General features: G+C 39.1%; 2 protein-coding genes across 2 annotated transcripts in view; one reads left to right on the top strand and one right to left on the bottom strand.

Moving 5' to 3' along the window:
* Positions 1-4,353: 4,353 nt before the first annotated feature.
* On the bottom strand, positions 4,354-8,031 carry CUNH4orf46 (chromosome unknown C4orf46 homolog). Its single transcript, XM_070012907.1, has 2 exons — positions 7,764-8,031; positions 4,354-6,441 (listed from the first exon to the last, which is right to left on the bottom strand). Exons 1-2 carry the CDS (start codon positions 7,941-7,943, stop codon positions 6,286-6,288), a joined length of 336 nt encoding a protein of 111 aa, XP_069869008.1. The 5' UTR covers positions 7,944-8,031; the 3' UTR covers positions 4,354-6,285.
* Positions 8,032-8,439: 408 nt separating this feature from the next.
* Etfdh (electron transfer flavoprotein dehydrogenase) overlaps positions 8,440-19,445 on the top strand; it is a 31,593-nt gene continuing 20,587 nt past the window's right edge. Inside the window, exons 1-6 of the mRNA XM_070012904.1 lie at positions 8,440-8,649; positions 12,596-12,736; positions 13,361-13,590; positions 14,777-14,858; positions 15,331-15,449; positions 19,028-19,105. Of these exons, the coding sequence (XP_069869005.1) occupies positions 8,616-8,649; positions 12,596-12,736; positions 13,361-13,590; positions 14,777-14,858; positions 15,331-15,449; positions 19,028-19,105 (684 nt within the window). The 5' untranslated portion in view covers positions 8,440-8,615. The remainder of the gene's footprint in view (positions 8,650-12,595; positions 12,737-13,360; positions 13,591-14,776; positions 14,859-15,330; positions 15,450-19,027; positions 19,106-19,445) is intronic.

Genomic DNA, 19,445 nt, shown 5'->3' with positions numbered 1-19,445 from the left:
ATAAGAGAAAAATTTACTGTAATTAGAGGGAAAGGTGATGCAAGAGCCAAAGAGTACAGGGTATCTTTCTTGGCTTTCCAAAATGTTTTGAACTGTTGGTGGGGCTGGATTTAAAAAAAAAGTGATTATACTAGAAGTCACTGAATTGTATATTTTATGTATATTTTATGGCATGTGAATTATATCTCAATAAAGCAGCTTAAGAGCTAAAAGGTAGTGATTCAGAAACTTAATGTAAAGAAGGAAAGATCTGCCTGTATGTTTCACATCAAGGAGGAAAACATTATCATCAACATAGCCTAGCAAGACTCCAGTGGCTTATACCTGTAAACCTAGATAGTCAGGAGGCTGAAATCTGAGGATCACAGTTCAAAGTCAGCCCTAACAGGGAAGTCCATGAGACTCTTATCTCCAATTAACCACCAAAAAGCTGGAAGTGGAGCTGTGGTTCAAGGGGTAGAGGACCAGCCTTGAGAAAAAAAAAACTAAGGGAAAGCATAAAGCCCTAAGTTCAAGCACCAATACTAGCACCAAAATAAAGAAGGGGTAGGAGAATGAGGAGGTACACTTTCAACAAAAAAGAAAATCAAAACAGGGCCCAAAGTCCAGAAGTTTCATGTTAGGTCCAGCTGTGAAAAGGAGAACCATTAGGGATAAAAATTGATAGGGAGCTGGGTGCTGGTGGCTAATGACTGTAATCCTACTCAGGAGGCTGAGATCTGAGGATCCTGGTTCAAAGACAGCCCAGGCAGGAATGCCCATGCAACTCATCTCCAATAAACCACCAGAAAATTGGAAGTGGCGCTGTGGCTCAAGTGGTAGAGCGCTCACGTTGAGCTGAAGAGCTGAGGGACAACGCCCACGCTCAGGGTTCAAGCCCCATGACGGAAAAAAAAAAAAAGATAGGGATAAAGTGGTGGATATGACACACAGCCAATAACATGTTATCTTTCTTTTTTCTTTTTTTTAACATGTTATCTTATTTCCATAGTGCCCGGTTCCTACTCAAATGTTTCTTCTTCCCAGTGAAAATAACAAGAGTCACATTTAAACAAACCCTCCAGGAATCAGTGCAAAGCGCAGGAGAGGAGCCCAGTACTATCATAACCTCCCTCCAAGAGGACTCCATTGGATTCCAGCCACTTTTTTTTTTCACACCAGAACTTGAACTCAGAGCCTGGGAACTGTCCTTGAGTTTTTGTGCTCAAGGCTAGTAGTCTACCATTTGAGCAACAGTGCACAAGTGTGTAATTGGAAAAAAGAGTCACACAAAGCCAGGTACCTGTGGCTTACATCTGTAATCCTAGCTACTTGGGAGGAGGGTGAGCTCTAAGGATCATCGTTCAAAGCCAGCCTGGTCAAAAAAGTACCCGTGAGACTCTTATCTCCAATTAACCCCTCAAAATCTGGAAGTAGAGCTATGACTCGAAGTGATAGAGCACTAGCCCTGAGCAAAAGAACTCAGGGACAGTGCCCAGGCCCTGAGTTCAAGTCCCACAACTGACTGAGGGAAGAAAAAAAGTCTCACAGACTTTCTTCCTGGGCTGGCTTGGAGCTGTGATCCTCAAATCTCAGCCTCCTGAGTAGCTAGAATTACAGGTATGAATCACCAGTGTTTCTTCCACAGCTTTCCTTTCACTTTCAAATAAACTGTTTACTTTTAAAGTTTCCTTTTAATTCTTTAATGAGTAAAGAAAACCATTGCTTAGATGGTATCACAGCCATTCACCCACCAAATAGAGAAATAATAAAGAAAAGTGATTACATGGCAGCCGTGAGAAATAAAGTACTTGAGTACATCTTCAGTTGTCTCCAAGGGTACAGACACCACCTTCATATATAATAGGGAGAATTAGGAGGTAGGGGTGAGAAAACTATGCACAGTTCTAAGTCATAGATATAGCCTGGTTGATTATTAGCTTAGTCCTTGACTCTGGAGACCTAATGGATAGGCTGTAACTTTTGACTGTTCTCTTCAAGACCATAAGAAGATGACATTGCTTGTCTGAGAGGCAGTTTGCCTTTGGCTGCAAGATGCTTAATGGTGACTCTTGATTTTTTCTGGAGCCCAAGATGGTTGTGAAGGTTGTGCAGAAATGCATGACTCATACAAAGAGCACATGCCAAGTTGGGAGGAGGGGAATACTGAATGTCAGGCTTTTAGTTAATTCACAGGCCCAGTAAAACCACCTTTTAGGTTGGCTCTTACAAATAACATTCAATAATGTAACTATGTACATTTTAATTTTAATGTGTCCAGTGCATCTTGATCAGTCTCTTCCATCCTTTTCCAGTTTAGAAGTCATATTACTAATACAAAATAATAGAATAAAAAAGTTTTTCTAAAAAGAATATCTAAAAAAGACAATAAACATAGAATCACTACAAAAACAAATCCTAGGGCTGGGAAGGTGGCTCAGTGGTAGAGTGTTTGCCTTACATGTATGAGGCCCTGGGTTCAATACCTCAGCACCACATAAACAGAAAAAGACAGAAGTGGTGCTGTGGCTCAAGTGGTAGAGTGCTAGCCTTGAGCTAAAGAGCTGAGAGACAGCACCTAGACCCAAGAGTTCAAGCCCTAGGACCAAAAAAAAAAATCCTACCCCCCTCCAAAAAAAAATCATGACCATGCTGGGTGTTAACTCACCCCTGTAATCCTAGCTACTGAAGAAGCTGAGATTTGAGGATTATTGTTCAAAGCTAACCCTGGCAGGGAAGTACACACACACACACACACACACACACACACACACACACACACACACACACACACACACACACACACACACACACACACACACACACACACACACACACACACACTAACCCACTGAAGGATAAATAAAGTTAATTAGGTTTCCTCACCCTAACTTCCAGAAGTGTTTGGATGAATACTTCCCCACACACACACACACACACACACACACACACACACACACACACACACACACACACACACACACACACACACACACACACACACACACACTAACCCACTGAAGGATAAATAAAGTTAATTAGGTTTCCTCACCCTAACTTCCAGAAGTGTTTGGATGAATACTTCCCAAGGACTGTGATTTATCTGGTTTAGTGTGTTCATGTACAAATCTCTACCTTAGGAAGCCTCAAAGCCATACTTGGGCAAATAATACTACTTGTGTCTAGTTGTGAGTATAACCAGGCAAAATTGTGAGAGAGGAGGCTGATGGACAGAATGTGAGCTTGTGAATAGAATGAGGCTACTGGTGGAACGAGTCTGTCTCTGAGTCTATGCTAATGTGATACTATTAAGGTGTATGCTGCTGCTGCCAAGTCTATGTACTGGAGTGCCTGTGAATAAAGCATGACCACCACTCTCACCTTGTCTGGCATTTCTCTTGGCCTATACAAATCAAATAATAACCTGTAACAACACATCTGTTTAAGGATCTTAGAAATAAAAACTGATGGACACAATGGTACATGCCTATAATCCCAGTTACTGAAGAGGCTGAAGCAGGAAGATCCTGAGTTCCAGATCAACTTGAGAAAAATTAGCAAGACCTTATCTCAAAAAACACAAAATGAAAATGGCTTGGAGCATAGCTCAAGTTGTATATCGCTTATCTAGCAGTTCCAAGTCCTGGATTCAATGACCAGCAGTGAGAAAAGGAATATGTTGAATTTTCAAAACATCCATCTGAAACTCCTTTTAACTGTTAAATTTTTTTGTTGTGCTGGCACAGGGGTTTGAATTCAGAACCTAACACTTGAGATTTTTTTCACTCACTACCACTTAAACTACACCTACACGTCTGGCTTTTTGATGGTTAAACTGAAGAAAAGTCTCATACTTTTCTACCAGGGTAGGCTTTGAATCTCAATCCTAAAATCTCAACCGTCTGAGCAGCTACGATTACAGGTGTGAGCCATTAGCACCTAGCTCTTAAAATATTTTTAATGATTTTCTATCTACCAAACCCACTCACTTTCCAGCCCTTCTACATGTCGTCTAGCTCCTACCAGTTTCTATAGGAAGTACAACAGAAACACCAAGTTAATCCAGACACAGGGCAAGGTTTTCTCTTTTAAAAAGATAACTTGGGGCAACAATTGGTGGCTCACACCTGTAATCCTAGCTACTCAGGAGACTGAGAACTGAGGATCAGGTTTGAAGCCATCCCAGACAGGAAAGTCTATGAGACTCTAATCTCCAACTACCAAAAGTCCAGAAGTGGAACTGTGGCTCAAATGGTACAGTTCCAGACCTGACTAAAAAATCTAAGGGATAATGCCCAGGCCCTGAGTTCCAGCCCCAGTATGAGTACAAAATAAAAGAAGTTTTAAAATAATAAACCCAAAGAAATGAAAATCTTGCTTTTTATAAGAATTTATTTTTATGCATTTTTAAAAATCACAATGTTCAGAATACACAAGAAAATGTAAGAAAAATATTTTTATTATACTGAAGTAAACATCTTTTTGGTATAGAAAACACACCATATGTGTGGCTTTTAGATAAAAAAAAAAAAATCAAGAATTATGGCCTAACATGCTAAATAAAACCATTCGTGCTTTTTTTTGTCCATCCATTTGTCCCCTATTGCAGCTCCACTGCGGGGTTTTTAAACAAAGTTCTTTGCATATCAAGAGATCTACAAAGACTTAAAGACACCACATCAGAGACACCCAAAACTCATAAATAGATGCCTCCATTGTTAACAGATGATACAAACCATGAAAAAGCAACATAGGACACAACATAGCTAAAATAAAACATTGTCAGTATGGTCAAATCATACAAAAACATTACATCACTAAAATTTGACACATTAGAAACAAAGTCACTTCAGAAGTTATTAGGTAAATAACTTGGAATGTTCTAAAAGGAATAACACAAAGCCCTAATTTGATAAGGCAATTCAAACATAAAAATATCAAATGTGAGAAATCAACTTTAAAAATAAATTGGGAACTGGATACTGGTTGGTGGCTCACACCTGTAATCCTAGCTACTCAGGAGGCTGAGATCTGAGGATCTCTATTCAAAGTCAGCCCAAAAAAGTCCATGAAATCCTTATCTCTCAGTAACCACCAAAAAGCTAGAACGAAGTAGAGCTGTAGCTCAAGTGGTAGAGCACTAGTCTTGAGCAAAAAAGTTTAGGGACTGAAATTAGGCCAAGTTTAAGTCCCAAGACTAGTAGGAAAAAACAATGGAAGAAAGAGGACACATTTTCTGTGTTTTTTTGTTGTTGTTTTTTTTTTGGTGCGGTCGTGGGGCCTGAACTCTGGGCCTGGGCGCTGTCCCTCAGCTCTTTAGCTCAAGGCTAGCGCTCTACCACTTGAGCCACAGCGCCACTTCTGGCTTTTTTCTTATGTGGTGCTGAGGAATCGAACCCAGGGCCTCAGGCATGTAAGGCAAGCGCTCTACCACTGAGCCACCTTCCCAGCCCGAGGACACATTTTTTCTAGACATATTTTCATTTTCTAAAATAAAACCTTTTCCAAAAAACATCACACAATGGGAAAATTTATTTATCATCTATTCTGAAACGTTATCAAAATGCAATTTACCATGCTGAGGGTGGTAGTGTGTATACCTGTAGTCCCAGCATTTATGAAGGCTAAGGCAGGAGTACCAGGAGTTTGAGGTTAGCCTTGTCTACATAGTGAGATCCTATTTCAAAACAGAAGAGAAAATAAAAAACAAGAAACAAAAAACTCAAGTCCCCATAAGGAGACTTTACATAAATGAACTTCAGATTCATACATTTTTTAGAAAAATAATCTTAAATCTTCATGCTTTAAAAAGAAGAGGAAAAAGTAATTTTTAAATATTTTTGCCAAGTGTTTTACTCAAAGAAACTTTGGGAGTGTCAGGTGACAGTTTCAGGTGCCTCAGTTCTAGAAGTCATAAAACTTATCTCTGTTCCAGAGAACTTAGCTGAGGGAACTGATATACACTGGCAAACTTAATCAAGTCCTTTGAAAGTTGTAACATGAAACTCAGCTTCACTCTTCTGGCATTCTCAGCATCTTCCAAAATAATTATCTGGTCATACCATGGCACTGTTAAAATTACTGAGAAAAATAACTTTCAGAAAGGAATCTAAAAACGTTTAAAGAATAGAAACTAAGGATAAACATACTTGTCAACATTAAAAAAATCACATCAATAGTCTACTTGCACAAAAGTCTAGAAAACCAAGAAAAATTTCATTTTGAATATACAGAAATACTTGAGATTGTGCTATATATGTAGTACATGTGCAAATCGATATGAGAAGGTGAATTATACAGTCATAATTAGTTGTCAGGTTTCAGAGAATCATAGCCTTCTTTCAAGAGGTCTCTCCACGTCTTAAGGAAGCGTGCATTTTCTGTACATTTAAAGGCAATCTCTTCCACTTGAGCTGATACTGCAGATGTGGCTTCAAGAAGTTTGGTTAATGAAAACGCTGCCTGAAATTATATATAAAAAAAAAGTCAAATAGGTGAATTTTTTTTGTTCTTTTTGTGGTGGTGGAAATTGAAGCCAGAGCCTTGTGCACTGTAGGTGAAAGCTCTATCAACTGAGCTATATCCCAAATCCCAGGTATTTATTTTTTAAATTCTTATTTCCTTTGATAGACTAAAAATAGCTAAAAACTTTGACTTTAAGGCCCAAGTGTTTTTCTTTCAACATGATGGGTTTTCAAAGTAAAACACTAGGCTCTTTCACTGAACCTAAAAAAGTCTCTAACCCTATGCCTTGCACATGCTTAAGCACAGGTTTTACCACTGTACTCTACCTCTGGGCCTGAAATTTGAGGAAACACATCTCCTAGAAAAAATATTCATTATGAGTAAAACGTAAGTCAGTATTTAATTGAAAAACACACTAGAATCTCATTTAGCTCAGCAAAACAACTTGACTGCAGGTACCAGAATATTTTAGATCACAAAAATGTAGAGCAAAAAAACACTCTAGGCTCTGACAAGCATTGACAAAATCACACAAATTCGAAAATTTCCACTTCTTGGTGGAACATCTCTTTTAATCAGTGTTCTTTGGCTAAGAGATAAAATAGCACTATCTAGAGAACACATCAGTCTTTCATTCTACATATTTACTTGTAACCGGTTTTGTTCTGAAAAAAAAAATAATAATAAACCCCAGAGGAACATTTTGCTTTCTCTCAAAAAAAAAAAAAAAAAAAAAAAAAGCAAGTGCCCAAATATGAGCTAATGAAGTTCAGTTCCCAATTCTGCACACAAAGGTCAATTCCACAAAGCTCTCCCAAGAAGGTTCAACCGTACAAACTTCAATCCACTTGCATAAATACTGCAAGTGTCAGCCCTCCAGCCGGACGAGGGTTCGAGTGGCAGGTGCAGTTTTGGGGAACTGGGGATTTTACTCCACTCAATATGCATTCTAGAAAGCAGAGACAGAAATCAGAGACGGGCAGCAAAGGTAGTGAAACCAACAGGGCAGGGCCGGGGCTAGGCCCTCCAAGCCGATCCAGCACAGAGGAAAGCATTCCCAGCTGGCTGTGGGCAGGTAGCCAACTGGCACATCAGGAGGGAAACCAGGGGCCGAGAGCCACCTCGGGGGTGCAGAAGACCGCGCGCGGTTTCGGGTTACTGGACGCCGGTGATTGGAAACAGAAGGACCAGAAGAAAGCCGAGGGAGGCCGCCCGTCCCTCCGCCCCGCCGCGAAAGGCAGCACCTCGAGGCGGGCATCGCCGTGGGCAGAGCCGGCCCGGGAGCCGCAGCCTCGCCCGGGTCCCGGCCCGACACTTACGTCTCCGATCTGCAGCTCCACTTCCTCCAGAGGGTCCACCTCTCCGTCGCCGTTCCGGCTCGGAGCCCTCCAACCCAAACTCACGCCGGAGGAGGATGCTGAAGACGCGTCCGAAGACGAGGGAGAAGAGGGAGGTGGCGGAGGCGGCGAGCAAACCTGAAACTCCTCTACGTCAGCCATGGGGAAAGGGCTAGGACCGTGGAGAGGGACTGGGACGGCCGAACCGCCACCAACTGTCTTTCAACCACGCGCGCCCAAAGCCAAAGGCTCCGCCCCCTCCCTCCCGAAATCCTGCCCCTTCTCCCCCTGAGTCTCCGCCCCGAAACACGAAGACTTTTCATTCTTCCGCACAGCCAGGCAACTGTCAATCAAGTCACCTTGGGCGGCTCCCTGCCCCCTGCTCAAACATCTATTGGGGCTCTTGGGACGCTGTAGTAAGAACACTACAACTCCCAAAATGCTGTGCGATGCGCCCCGCCTCCTATTACCTCCAGTACGCCTGTGTGCGGGGCTTCTGGGCATCGTAGAGCCTCCGGCGCCTTCCCAAGCTGCAGTGAGGAGGCCCGAAGCCGCAGGCTGCGCTGGGACTTGTAGTCCTCCATCCTTTTCGCCTTTGTTCGTGACCCGGAAGTCTAGCAGGTTGCCGGGTCGAAAGCGGCGCCGGCGCAGAACAGGAGAGGGGCGGGAACGCAGCGAAGCAAGGGCGGTCGGCGGAGAGGCAGACTTGAGAGGGACCGACTTCTTCCTGGCCGAGGATGGCGCCCCCCTCTGCATAGGAGACCAGCGCCCGCGGCGAGCCTCTGACAAGTCTCTTTTCCCTGTATCAGGCCGGGAGTCCTCGTTACTTTGAACATGTCGGTGTCGCTAGCCAAGCTGTCCTGTCCGGGTGAGAGGGAACTGCGGGTGGGGACGTGCAGAGCCAGGTGGAAAAGTTGGGGCAAAAGAGACTGGGCCACGCCTGAGGACTGCGGGCACCCCCCCTCCCCGCCCCGCCTGCTCTCAAGCTAAACTAGGGCAAAGGTCAATGCTGTCAGCTCCTGGTAGACCCTTGCTTCCCCCTGGAAGTGGCCCCATTTGGAAGAGTTAGACATCTAGGTTAAAGGTCATGGGCATAGGAAACAAGTTAACATTCCTTGAATCTTCCCAAATCCTGATCCTACCCTTATCCCAAGGAGCAGATGTTACCTGTTGCAAGACGAAAAGAACTATTTTACAAGTTTGCAACCATCCTAACCTATTTAAATATCAAGTCAGACCTGTCACTGATTCTTGTACTTTTCCAGTCTAGATTATATAGAGCTAGGAATGTTTCTGTCATGTTCTAAATTGACTCCTAGTGTGCTCCTCGAAGCAGGTGGAAGATATTTAAAGATTTACTTAAAAGTAGATATATGACCGGGCGTCGGTGGCTCACGCCTGGAATACTAGCTTCTCAGGAAGCTGAGATCTGAGGATCGCGGTTCAAAGCCAGCCCAGGCAGGAAAGTACGTGAGACTCCTTATCTCCAGTGGCGCTGTGGCTCAAGTGGTAGAGCTAAGGGACAGCACCCAGGCCCACAGTTCAAGCCCCATGACCGACAAAAAGAAAAAAAAAAGTGGGCTGGGATGGTGGCTCAGTGGTAGAGTGCTTGCCTTGCATGCATGAGGCCCCGGGTTCCATTCCAGCACCACATAAGCAAAAAGAAAAAAAGCCGAAAGTGGCGCTGTGGCTCAAATGGTAGAGTGCTAGCCTTGAGCTGAAGAGCTGAGGGACAGCGCCCAGGCCCAGAGTTCAAGCCCCACGACCGGACCCAAAAAAAAAAAAAAGTAAATATATGTATTCATACAGAGGCTCTTGAATTTTGTCATACCTGGATTAATTTTTAAGTGCTTACTGAAGTTAAGTTTGGTTTCTTGAATCCATAAATATACATATTGCAAATTTAAGGATGTGTTTGTGTCAATTTCGTGTGAGAATTTTGGCCCCCATGTATTGAGTTAGAAGTTAAAGTTTCTGTTTCCCATATATCTGTTACCTCATCTGCTCGTATGGCTGTATGGGTTGGGGTAGGGGGAGGTAGTGGTAGTGTTTATTGTTTTGTTTTGGTGCTGGTTTTGTGGCTTGAACTCAGGATCTGGGCTCTGCCTGTAAGCTTTTGTGCTCAAGGATAGTGCTCTAACACCTGAACCATGGCTCCATTTCTGGCTTTTTGGTGATTAATTGGAGAGTCTTAAGGACTTTTCTATCCTGCTAGGTCTCTATAGAGCTCAGCCTCCGGAGTAGGTAGGATTATAGGCATGAATGCCCCAGCAACTTTGGTTTTTTGGACATAGTTCTAGTCAGAAGCAACCATGGGCCAGTGCCCATTTCTTTTCTTTGGTTGATAGTTCATTGCCATTTTAATAGCCACTCCTTAGCAATACTGGTAACAAAGAGGCAAACACAAATATGCTATTAGACTGATGTGGTGGTGTGAGTTCTGTGGCCTTTATGACTTCACTTCTCACCCAGAATTTCTTCACAGTACTTAATTTCAAATCTCTAAAGTGAGTTGTCAAATTTACTTTCAGAAAAGGAATAAAGGTTAACTTTTTTAGTCCCCTTGAGGAAATCCAACTCCACAGTTAACAAATATTTTCAAGCAAATCAGTAACAGTAGGAGCAATAGAATTAGTTTGCATTTTCTAATCATTAATTTTCAAAAGTAAATAGCATAACTTTTTAGCATTAACTACATTGTATCATAATATTTTAAATGGTGAGAGCATCATGAATTCTGGAACTGCATACATGTCTCATGCTTTTTCTCTTTTGAGATTTAGATTAGGCAAAGAATCATCTAATGCTTCAAGCATGTATTTCCAAGTAGAGAAAATTTTAAAAAAATTTTTTAAATAAAAAAAATCAGACACAGGTATTCTGCTTAAAAGGCTAGAGTTTAGCTACTATAAATCTTTTCCCCTACTGCATTCATCATAATCTTTAGCTGCTACTGTCTTACGCCAATACTTCTTATAATCTATCTTCTTGATGAGGCCATCCTAGTGAATATGAAATAATACCTTATTGTTTTGATTTGCATTTCCTATAGTTAATGCTGTTGAGTCTTTTCATGTGCTTCTTTGGGGAAAAAATGGCTATTTCAGTTCTTTTGCCCACCTTTTAATAAAGTTTTATCTTTAGATATATTTCTTCATAGTCTAGACACAAGTTCCTTATCAAATATATGGTTTAAGAATAGTTTCTCCTATTTTTATGGGGTTTTTGTTTGTTTTGTTTTGTTTTGTTTGCTGGTCCTGGGCTTGAACTCAGGGCCTGAGTACTCACCCTGAGCCTCTTTATGCTCAAGGCTAGTGCTCTACCACTTGAGCCACAGCACCACTTCTGAGTTTTTTGAGTAGTTTATTGGAGATGAGTCTCTTAGGGACTTCTCTGCCTGGGCAGGCTTCAGATCTCCTGAGTAGCTAGGATTACAGGCGTGAGCCATTTGCCCACTGCTTATAGGTTATATTTTAACTTGGTTTAATGGCATCATTTGAAACATAAATGAGGTACCAGATTTTTTTATAATTTTGATTATATTAAAAAAATGCTTAACTTGCAGTCACAAGATGTATATGCACATTTTTTCCTAAGAGTTTTGTAACTTTAGCTCTTCTTTTTCAGTCTTTGATCTTTTTGAGTTAATTTGATATCATGATCTTTTTTCAACTTTTCTATTTTGAAATAATTTGACTGAAAGATGAGTTGCAAAAATAATATAGAGCTCCCATGTATTTTTTGCAAGCTTTAGTATAACTATCAAAACTAAGAAATTAACATTTATTAAATGCATTTATCTAATTACAGACTGTATTCAGATTTCCTTTTTTTACTTTAGGATCTTGTCCAGAGTACTGAATTGCTTTGACTACACATATCTCCTTAAATCTATATCAATGTGACAGCTCCTCTCTCTTTTCTTGTCTTTCATGATCTTGACACTTTTGCCACATACTTATCAGGCATTTTGTAGAATGACTGTCCATCTTAGTTCTCATTAGACTAAGATTTAAAGATGTTTGAAGATGTATAACACAGAGATGAAGAATTCCATTCATTGCATCTTTTCAGGGAATATGTGATAGCAATATCCCTTGCTGATGATATTTAAAGTTGGTCATAAGCTTGAGGCAGGGAAAGGAGACTCTGGATCAAGTGATAGAACACCTATCTAGCAATCTTGAAGCCCTGAGTTCAAATCATAGTACTGTAAAACAAGAAAGAAATAAGTAAATACTGTTGGTCACTTGGTTAAAATGGCCTCTGCCATATTTACTGTACAATTTACATTTTTTAATACTCCACTTGTTTGAAAATAGTTAATGAGCCCATACTCAGTGGGGAAAAAAAAATAAAAGATTTTATGGATATGTCATCATTCTTTGGAATGGTGACTTTATCAAAATCAGTGATGAGCTGGATACCAGTGGCTCATGCCTATAATCCTAGCTACTCATGGGGCTGAGATCTGATGATTGAGGTTCAAAGCAAGCTTAGGCAAGAAAATCCATGAGACTATTAGCTCTGATTTAGCACCAAAAAAAAAAAAAAAGCTAAAAGTGCTACCCTTGAGCAAAAAAGCTCAGGGATAACACCTAGGCTCTAAATTCAAGCCTCAGGACCAGCACCAGGTTAAACAAAAAAATGATGAAAGGTTTTCACACAGGAACAGTGAGTGTATACTTTCTTGTAAATAGTTTTCTATTTATTTCACCATGTCTTTAATTTAAAATGGCATATTCATCATATTCTGTTTCTGAGCAGCTTTTGTTATATTATCCTATCCTTATAATTTCATAATTTTTATGCAGCATATCATTGCTTCCATGCCTTAAAATTTAACAAAAGTTATCTGCCTGTGTGTGCTACAAGATGGTCTTCAACTTCCATTGTACCTCAGATTACTACCCACTATACTATATATCCCCGGGATAAGGACAAGCGATGGGAAGGTAAGTACAATAATATTGAGATTTTTCTAGATCTTTTATATCCTTTTGTGGATGGTGATTTAATTTTTATGATAGTTTTAAAATACCTAATAATATTTATGACTTTACCAAACTTATTAACTCTTTCTATTTAGTTAAGTAGATACTTGCTAAATTTATAATAATGAATTTTGAAGCTAAAAAGTTGATTTATGGAAAACAGAATCTAAGAGAACATTAAACTAATACAATAATAAAAATAGAATTATTATGAAAAGCACAGAGAAACATCTATAAATCACACTTACAGCATAGTGTATACTCTAAAATAACAAAGATACTGAGGGTGCTGAGATCTGAGGATCACAGTTCATAATCAGCCCAGGCAGAAAAGTCCATGAGACCTTTATCTCCAGTTAACCCTTGAAAAGCTAGAAGTTGAGCTATAAGTCAAGTAGTGAAAAAACTTAAGGTACAGTGCCCAGGCCCTGAGTTCAAGCCCCAGTATTTTTGTGCCAGTATCAACACAAAAGTAAATAATAACAAAACATAGTAAAGCATTCTAAACCAGCATGTAATTTATCATAGGTTTATCGTATCATATTAACCCCAGAATTTTCATCTTTTTTAAATTTTACCTCTCAGGAGTGAATATGGAAAGATTTGCAGAGGAAGCAGATGTGGTGATAGTTGGAGCAGGCCCTGCGGGGCTCTCAGCAGCTATTCGTCTAAAGCAGTTGGCTGCTGAACATGAAAAGGACATCCGCGTGTGTCTGGTGGAAAAAGCTGCTCAAATAGGAGCTCATACACTCTCAGGGGCTTGCCTAGACCCAGGTGCTTTTAAAGAGCTCTTCCCAGACTGGAAGGAGAAAGGGGTATGAAAAGCTCTTTCTTATGCAAAGTCTCATCTTTACAGTATCTATTTGCAGATTTTTGGGATACAGAAAATGCTTTTCAAGTAAGGTGTGTGTAGTGTGTATGTGTATGTGTAAATACACATATATATAAATATAAATATAATTTTAAAATACAAGTTCTGACATCAGATTTGTACTTAAAGGTATTAACTTGTACTTTTATATAATTCTATATGTCATAATTATGTACTGGATTTATGAAAAGCATGATCTTGTAAAGGGTCTCTAAATATTGGTGCTTCAAAATTGTACAGCACTTTTTTTCTCTCGGCCTTAAATTTTATTGTGTTGTAGGTTTCGTTAAGTTTACATGTTCTAGTTCATCTTTTTTCTTTTCGGGGGGGGGGGCGGGTCTGGTCGTGGGCCTCAACTCTGGGCTGGGCGCTGTCCCTCAGCTCTTCAGCTCAAGGCTAGCGCTCTACCACTTGAGCCACAGCACCACTTCCGGCTTTTTTCTGCTTATGTGGTGCTGAGGAATCCAACCCAAGGCTTCATGCATCCAAGGCAAGCACTCTACCACTAAGCCAACTTTCCAGCCTAGGGGGATCTTTTTAAAAAAAACAGATTTTATAAGTTAAGCATCAGTGGCTCACATCTGTAATCCCAGCAACTCAGGAGACTGAGATCTGAGGAGTATGGTTCACAACTAGTCTTTATCGCCAGTTAACCACCAAAAAGCTAGAAATGGAGTTATGGCTCAACGTGGTAGCCTTGAGCACAAAAGCTCAGGGACAGTGCCCAGGCCCTGAGTTCAATCAATCAAACCCTAGAACTGGCAAAAAAAAAAAAAAAATTAGGATTTATTAATAATATAAAGGAAAAATAAAAATTCTCTAATTTTTTCAACCAGCAGAACTTCAGACTTTAAGCTAACCCTGTAGTCTAAACTCTCACAAACAGGTAGATATGAGGTTCTATGTTTTGAGGACCCCAAGAAATAGATTCTTAAGATAAAACTGGCAGTGGTCTTATTTAGCTTTTTTAAAGATTGCCATTCATCTCAAAAGACACAGAGAAGATATTTCAGTTACAAGATTTTCAAAAAATGAAGAGGGGAATTTGTTTTCCCTTTTGTCTCCTTTTGTGTTTTTTAATTTATATTTCCCTTAAAGATATAAGCTAAAATTGTTTCTTTCATTTCAAGGCTCCACTTAATACTCCTGTAACAGAAGACAGATTTGGAATTTTAACAGAGAAATACAGAATTCCTGTGCCAATTCTTCCAGGTAAATATTAAATATTAAATATTAAATATTAAATAAATTAAATAAATATTAAATATTAAATAAATTCTTCCAGATAAATATTCAGAGACCCATAGAATTCCACAGCTGGAAGCAACTGCATATTTTAATGAAGAACTCTTCACCTTTACTGTTGAGAAAACTGAAGTTCAGTGATCTGAAGGATTTACCCCAAAATATAGTTACCTGACAGAAAAGCACAACTGGAAACTTTTGTCTTTCAGCCTAGAAATATGATAGTATTCTAAGCTATCCAGTAACTTGTTTTAGTGCTTAATTTTTTTTTAATTTAACAAACTAGAGCTTTAAATCGAAACAAAAAATAGGTTGAAGTTATAACCATCAATATAACCTGTACATTTGTGCAAAAATGCACATAGATACAAATTAATTTAATGGTTTTTGAAATGTTTTGTGAAAAATTATACATAACAAATTAAGTCTATGTTTTTAGGACTTCCAATGAACAATCATGGCAATTATATTGTACGCTTGGGACATTTAGTAAGCTGGATGGGAGAACAAGCAGAAGCTCTTGGTGTTGAAGTCTACCCTGGTTATGCTGCTTCTGAGGTCTGTATAGTTTTGTTTTGTCTTTAGTATTTGTAAGAAGTAATTTCTTTTTTAAATAAAACAATTTTTTTGTTTTTATTGTTTTTTTAAAGGTGATGTACAGAGAAGGTACAGTTACATAAGTCAGGTAGTACCTGCCCTTTTGTGGGGGGGGAGCTCATTTCAGTAAATTAAAACAAGAATTTTACAGAATAAAAAAAAATTTTTTTAAGGCTTAGGGTTATACAATTGCAAAATTAGGAAGAACCTTAAAAGAAATATAATCCAAGGAGTACTTGTACCCCATCAAGTGATTTTGTGCCTTATGAAAGTACCCTAAGGAATAGAAAAATTATCTGTGGTAATATTTTCCTTATATTGAATGGAAATTGCCTACTGTTTTATATTATACAAAAGGAATCTGTGCCCTCTTCCAAAGACAGTTTCCAGTTTGAGTTATGTTCTGCTTTCTCCTTCCCACCTTTACCGTGGAGTTTTGTTTTCTTGGGCAAAATTTTCTCATTTCTTTCAACCATGATGGTATATAATTTGAGTTTCATCAGTATTGTTGTCCTCTTTTGAACATGTTCCTTTTCAATTCCTTTTATAAAGTGGTACTTATAATGAATGTACTACTTCAAGCTTGGTGTGAAACAGAACTATTGTCCTCTTTATCCTAGGAATTTATTTCATTAGTTCCCTCTAATAACATGTTGGCCTAGAAAGATAATATATGAAATCTACTGCCAACTCAGGAGAATCCTTTCCATAAATTGCAAGAAGAAAAAGAATGAAGATTTATTACTAAATAAGCATTAAATCAAGACTCCAATGAATGTCACAGGCCAAGAATGAAGATTAGTTCTTTTAGTAGCCAGGCAGGTACAGTCTATTACATATATGCTAATTGTCACTACACAAAAGAGAAATAAAAGTTGTGCTCTTTGATAAGCTGCAAATTACAACTTGAAGTCAACAACTAGTCCAAACTTCTACAAAACAGGGTGACAGCATCCTCTTTGTTTATACCAGAGTGATTGCTTCAAAGAGATCTTCCTGGGTTGCAAAACGCATGTGCTTTATTTAGCTTTTTTAAAGTCTACATGTATCTCAGAAAAACAAAGAATTTGCCATAGTTGGGCAGAGGAAGTACTGAAAGAAAAGTGAGGTGTACAAAGCAGTTCTTTCTTCTATGTCTTTGGCATCAGGGAAAATTTAAAATTTAAATTTGTTAATTGAAATAAAACATAAATGTCCCTGTATTGTACTTTTTGCTACAAATTTCTGTTTTCCCAGCCCATACATAAGCACTTGGGTTTTTGGACCCCAGTGTGGGATTTCGCATTGCTCCTTGTTAAACATTCTTGACTCGGATCAGTGTCAAAAGTCACAGGTAGGTAATTTGCAGGACCCCTTATTTTCATTATCTGAATGTATGTACAGTCTCTTCTACCTCTCATCTTTTCCTCAACTCCTTAATGATCATCATCAATGTGGTCTGAGCAAATCAGATTGATCTTTGGGTCAGTTTGTGTGTTTGTTTAGTACCTTGATCCAGACTCCGGCTCTCTTTTATTCCATATTCATTGCTGTTTACCCTATTTTACCTTTTCAGTCTTCTGCTCCTTGTCATGTCATTCCAGTGTATATTTCATACATTTCTATCCCCCCCCAAAAATTTTTATACATGAACAGAAATAAAGGTTAAAGAGTAGTATAGTTGGTCATCTTACTTAGAACTCAAAAAATTAAACCCCCCAACAACAAATCCTCAAAGAAATAACCACCCCATTAATAAGTAGGCTAAAGACTTAAAGAGAGACTTCTCTGAAGAGGAAATAAGAATGGCCAATAGACACATGAAGAAATGCTCAACTTCTCTAGCCATAAAAGAAATGTAAATCAAAACAACATTGAAATCCCACATCACCCAAGTTAGAACAGGTATAATCAAGAAATCTATGGGCTGGGAAGGTGGCCCAGAGGTAGAGTGCTTGCCTGGCATGCATGAGGCCCTGGGTTCGATTCCTCAGCACCACATAAACAGAAAAGGCTGGGAGTGGTGTTGTGGCTCAAGTGGTAGAGCACTTGAGCTGAAGAGCTAAGGGACAGCGCCCAGGCCCAGAGTTCATGCCCATGACTGACCAAAAAAAAAAAAAAGAAAGAAATCTAATAACAACAGATGCTGGAGATGTGGCCAAAAGGAACCTTACTGCATTGTTGGTGGGAATGTAAACTTACTCAGTCCCTCTGGAAAGCAGTATGGAGGTTCCTCAAAAGACTCCACATAGAGCTTCCCTACAACTCAGCAATCCCATTCCTGGACATTTACCCAAACGATCACAAACAAGACCACACTAAAGCTACCAGCACAACTGTTTTTCACAGCATTGTACACCATAGCTAAAATATGGAACCCAGATGCCCCTCAGTAGATGAATGGATCTAGAAAATGTGATACACACACACACACACACACACATACACACAATGGAATTCTATGCCTCCATCAGAAAGAATGACATTGCCCCATTTGTTAGGAACTGGAAAGACTTACAAAAAATTATATTAAGTGAAGTAAGCCAGACTCAAACATAGCCAGACCCAAACATAGGTCCCATGGTTTCCCTTATTTGCAATAACTAGTCTATGTCTAGGATAATCTTACCAGACAAATAGAAAAGGTCTAAATCTATGTACATATGACCATATAAGAGGAGCTAAGCAAAATGAACCCCAAGATATGGACACGAGGTTTTTTTCTTTGTTGCTGTTGTTTTTAATGCACTAAGTGATTTTTTTTTTGTTTCTTTTATATGTTCTTCCTCCTATGGTATAACCCCTGTTGTAACTGTATTTGATACTGGTGCCCTGAATCTTGTGTATACATCTTTCTAGTTTGGGGAGGGGAAGGGAAATAACAAAATGCTAAAACAAGGATACAGGTTGACCCATTGAAATAATGAGATATACAAGACACTGTTGAAAACAAACTTTACAACTTAGGGGGCAGGGAGGAGTTGAGGAAGTGGGGAGGGAAGGAATGGTAAGGGAAACAAAGGAGGGGATAACAATGTACTCACTACCTTATTCCTGTAACTGTGACCCCTCTGTACAGTATCTTTATAATAAAAAAAAGAATATGACATATTTTCCGCCTTCGCCTTGCTCCAAACGTAAAATCCACTAGACTATCTTTAGCTTCTGTTTTGTTTTCTCTTTTGTCTTTTTATTTGGATAAGGAATGTTAATGCATTTGAGACATAAGTTTTATTGAGATTTTCTGGCCTTGATTTCAGCATCTTTACTAAAGTAAACTTTTTACCTCATTTTGCCAGGTTTTTTTAGTGATCTCTCTTAATAGTCTCATCTTTTCCTTCTCATCAAAGTTGTGGCATTAATTTCATTTCCTTCTCTTTGAGTTGTTCTTTTATTATGTGGAAGGGAATAGCATAAAAACATGTATCTTTTAAATATTTCAAAGATTTATTTCTGTAAATTTAAAGAATATGTTCATTTTCTAAGAAATCCAGGACTGTTTCTTTTCATGCTTAGTATGAATCCTGAAGAGGCAATAAATTTGTTTTTATTGTTTTTAGGTCCTGTTTCATGAAGATGGTAGTGTAAAGGGAATTGCTACTAATGATGTAGGCATACAAAAGGATGGTGCACCAAAGGTAAACCTAATAGTTATGTGCTTAAAAAACTGACCAGTAAAAAAGAAACAACTCAAACTCAATAATTTAGGCTTTGTGATAATCTGGCCATTAAGTATGTGGGGTTTAAAATACATTAATATGTATTTTTATTATTTTGTTGAATATAGAAACTATGACACTCTTTTTTAGCAAGGATTTTAATTTAACAGGGTTAAAGTAGGGAGAAAAGGAAAAAGAGAGAACCATTTCCCTGTTCCCCATGCAAGAAATGGATGTTAGGGCTCAGAAGGTGGCTCAGTGGTAGAGTGCTTGCCTCACGTGCATAAGGCCCTGAGTTCGATTCCTCAGCACCATATAA

This window comes from Dipodomys merriami, unplaced genomic scaffold (assembly GCF_024711535.1).
Source record: "Dipodomys merriami isolate MVZ:Mamm:240054 unplaced genomic scaffold, mDipMer1.0.p SCAF_9, whole genome shotgun sequence".
Taxonomy (NCBI): domain Eukaryota; kingdom Metazoa; phylum Chordata; class Mammalia; order Rodentia; family Heteromyidae; genus Dipodomys; species Dipodomys merriami.
The sequence above is the reverse complement of the archived record's forward strand: the minus strand, read 5'-3'. Positions and strand labels throughout refer to the sequence as shown.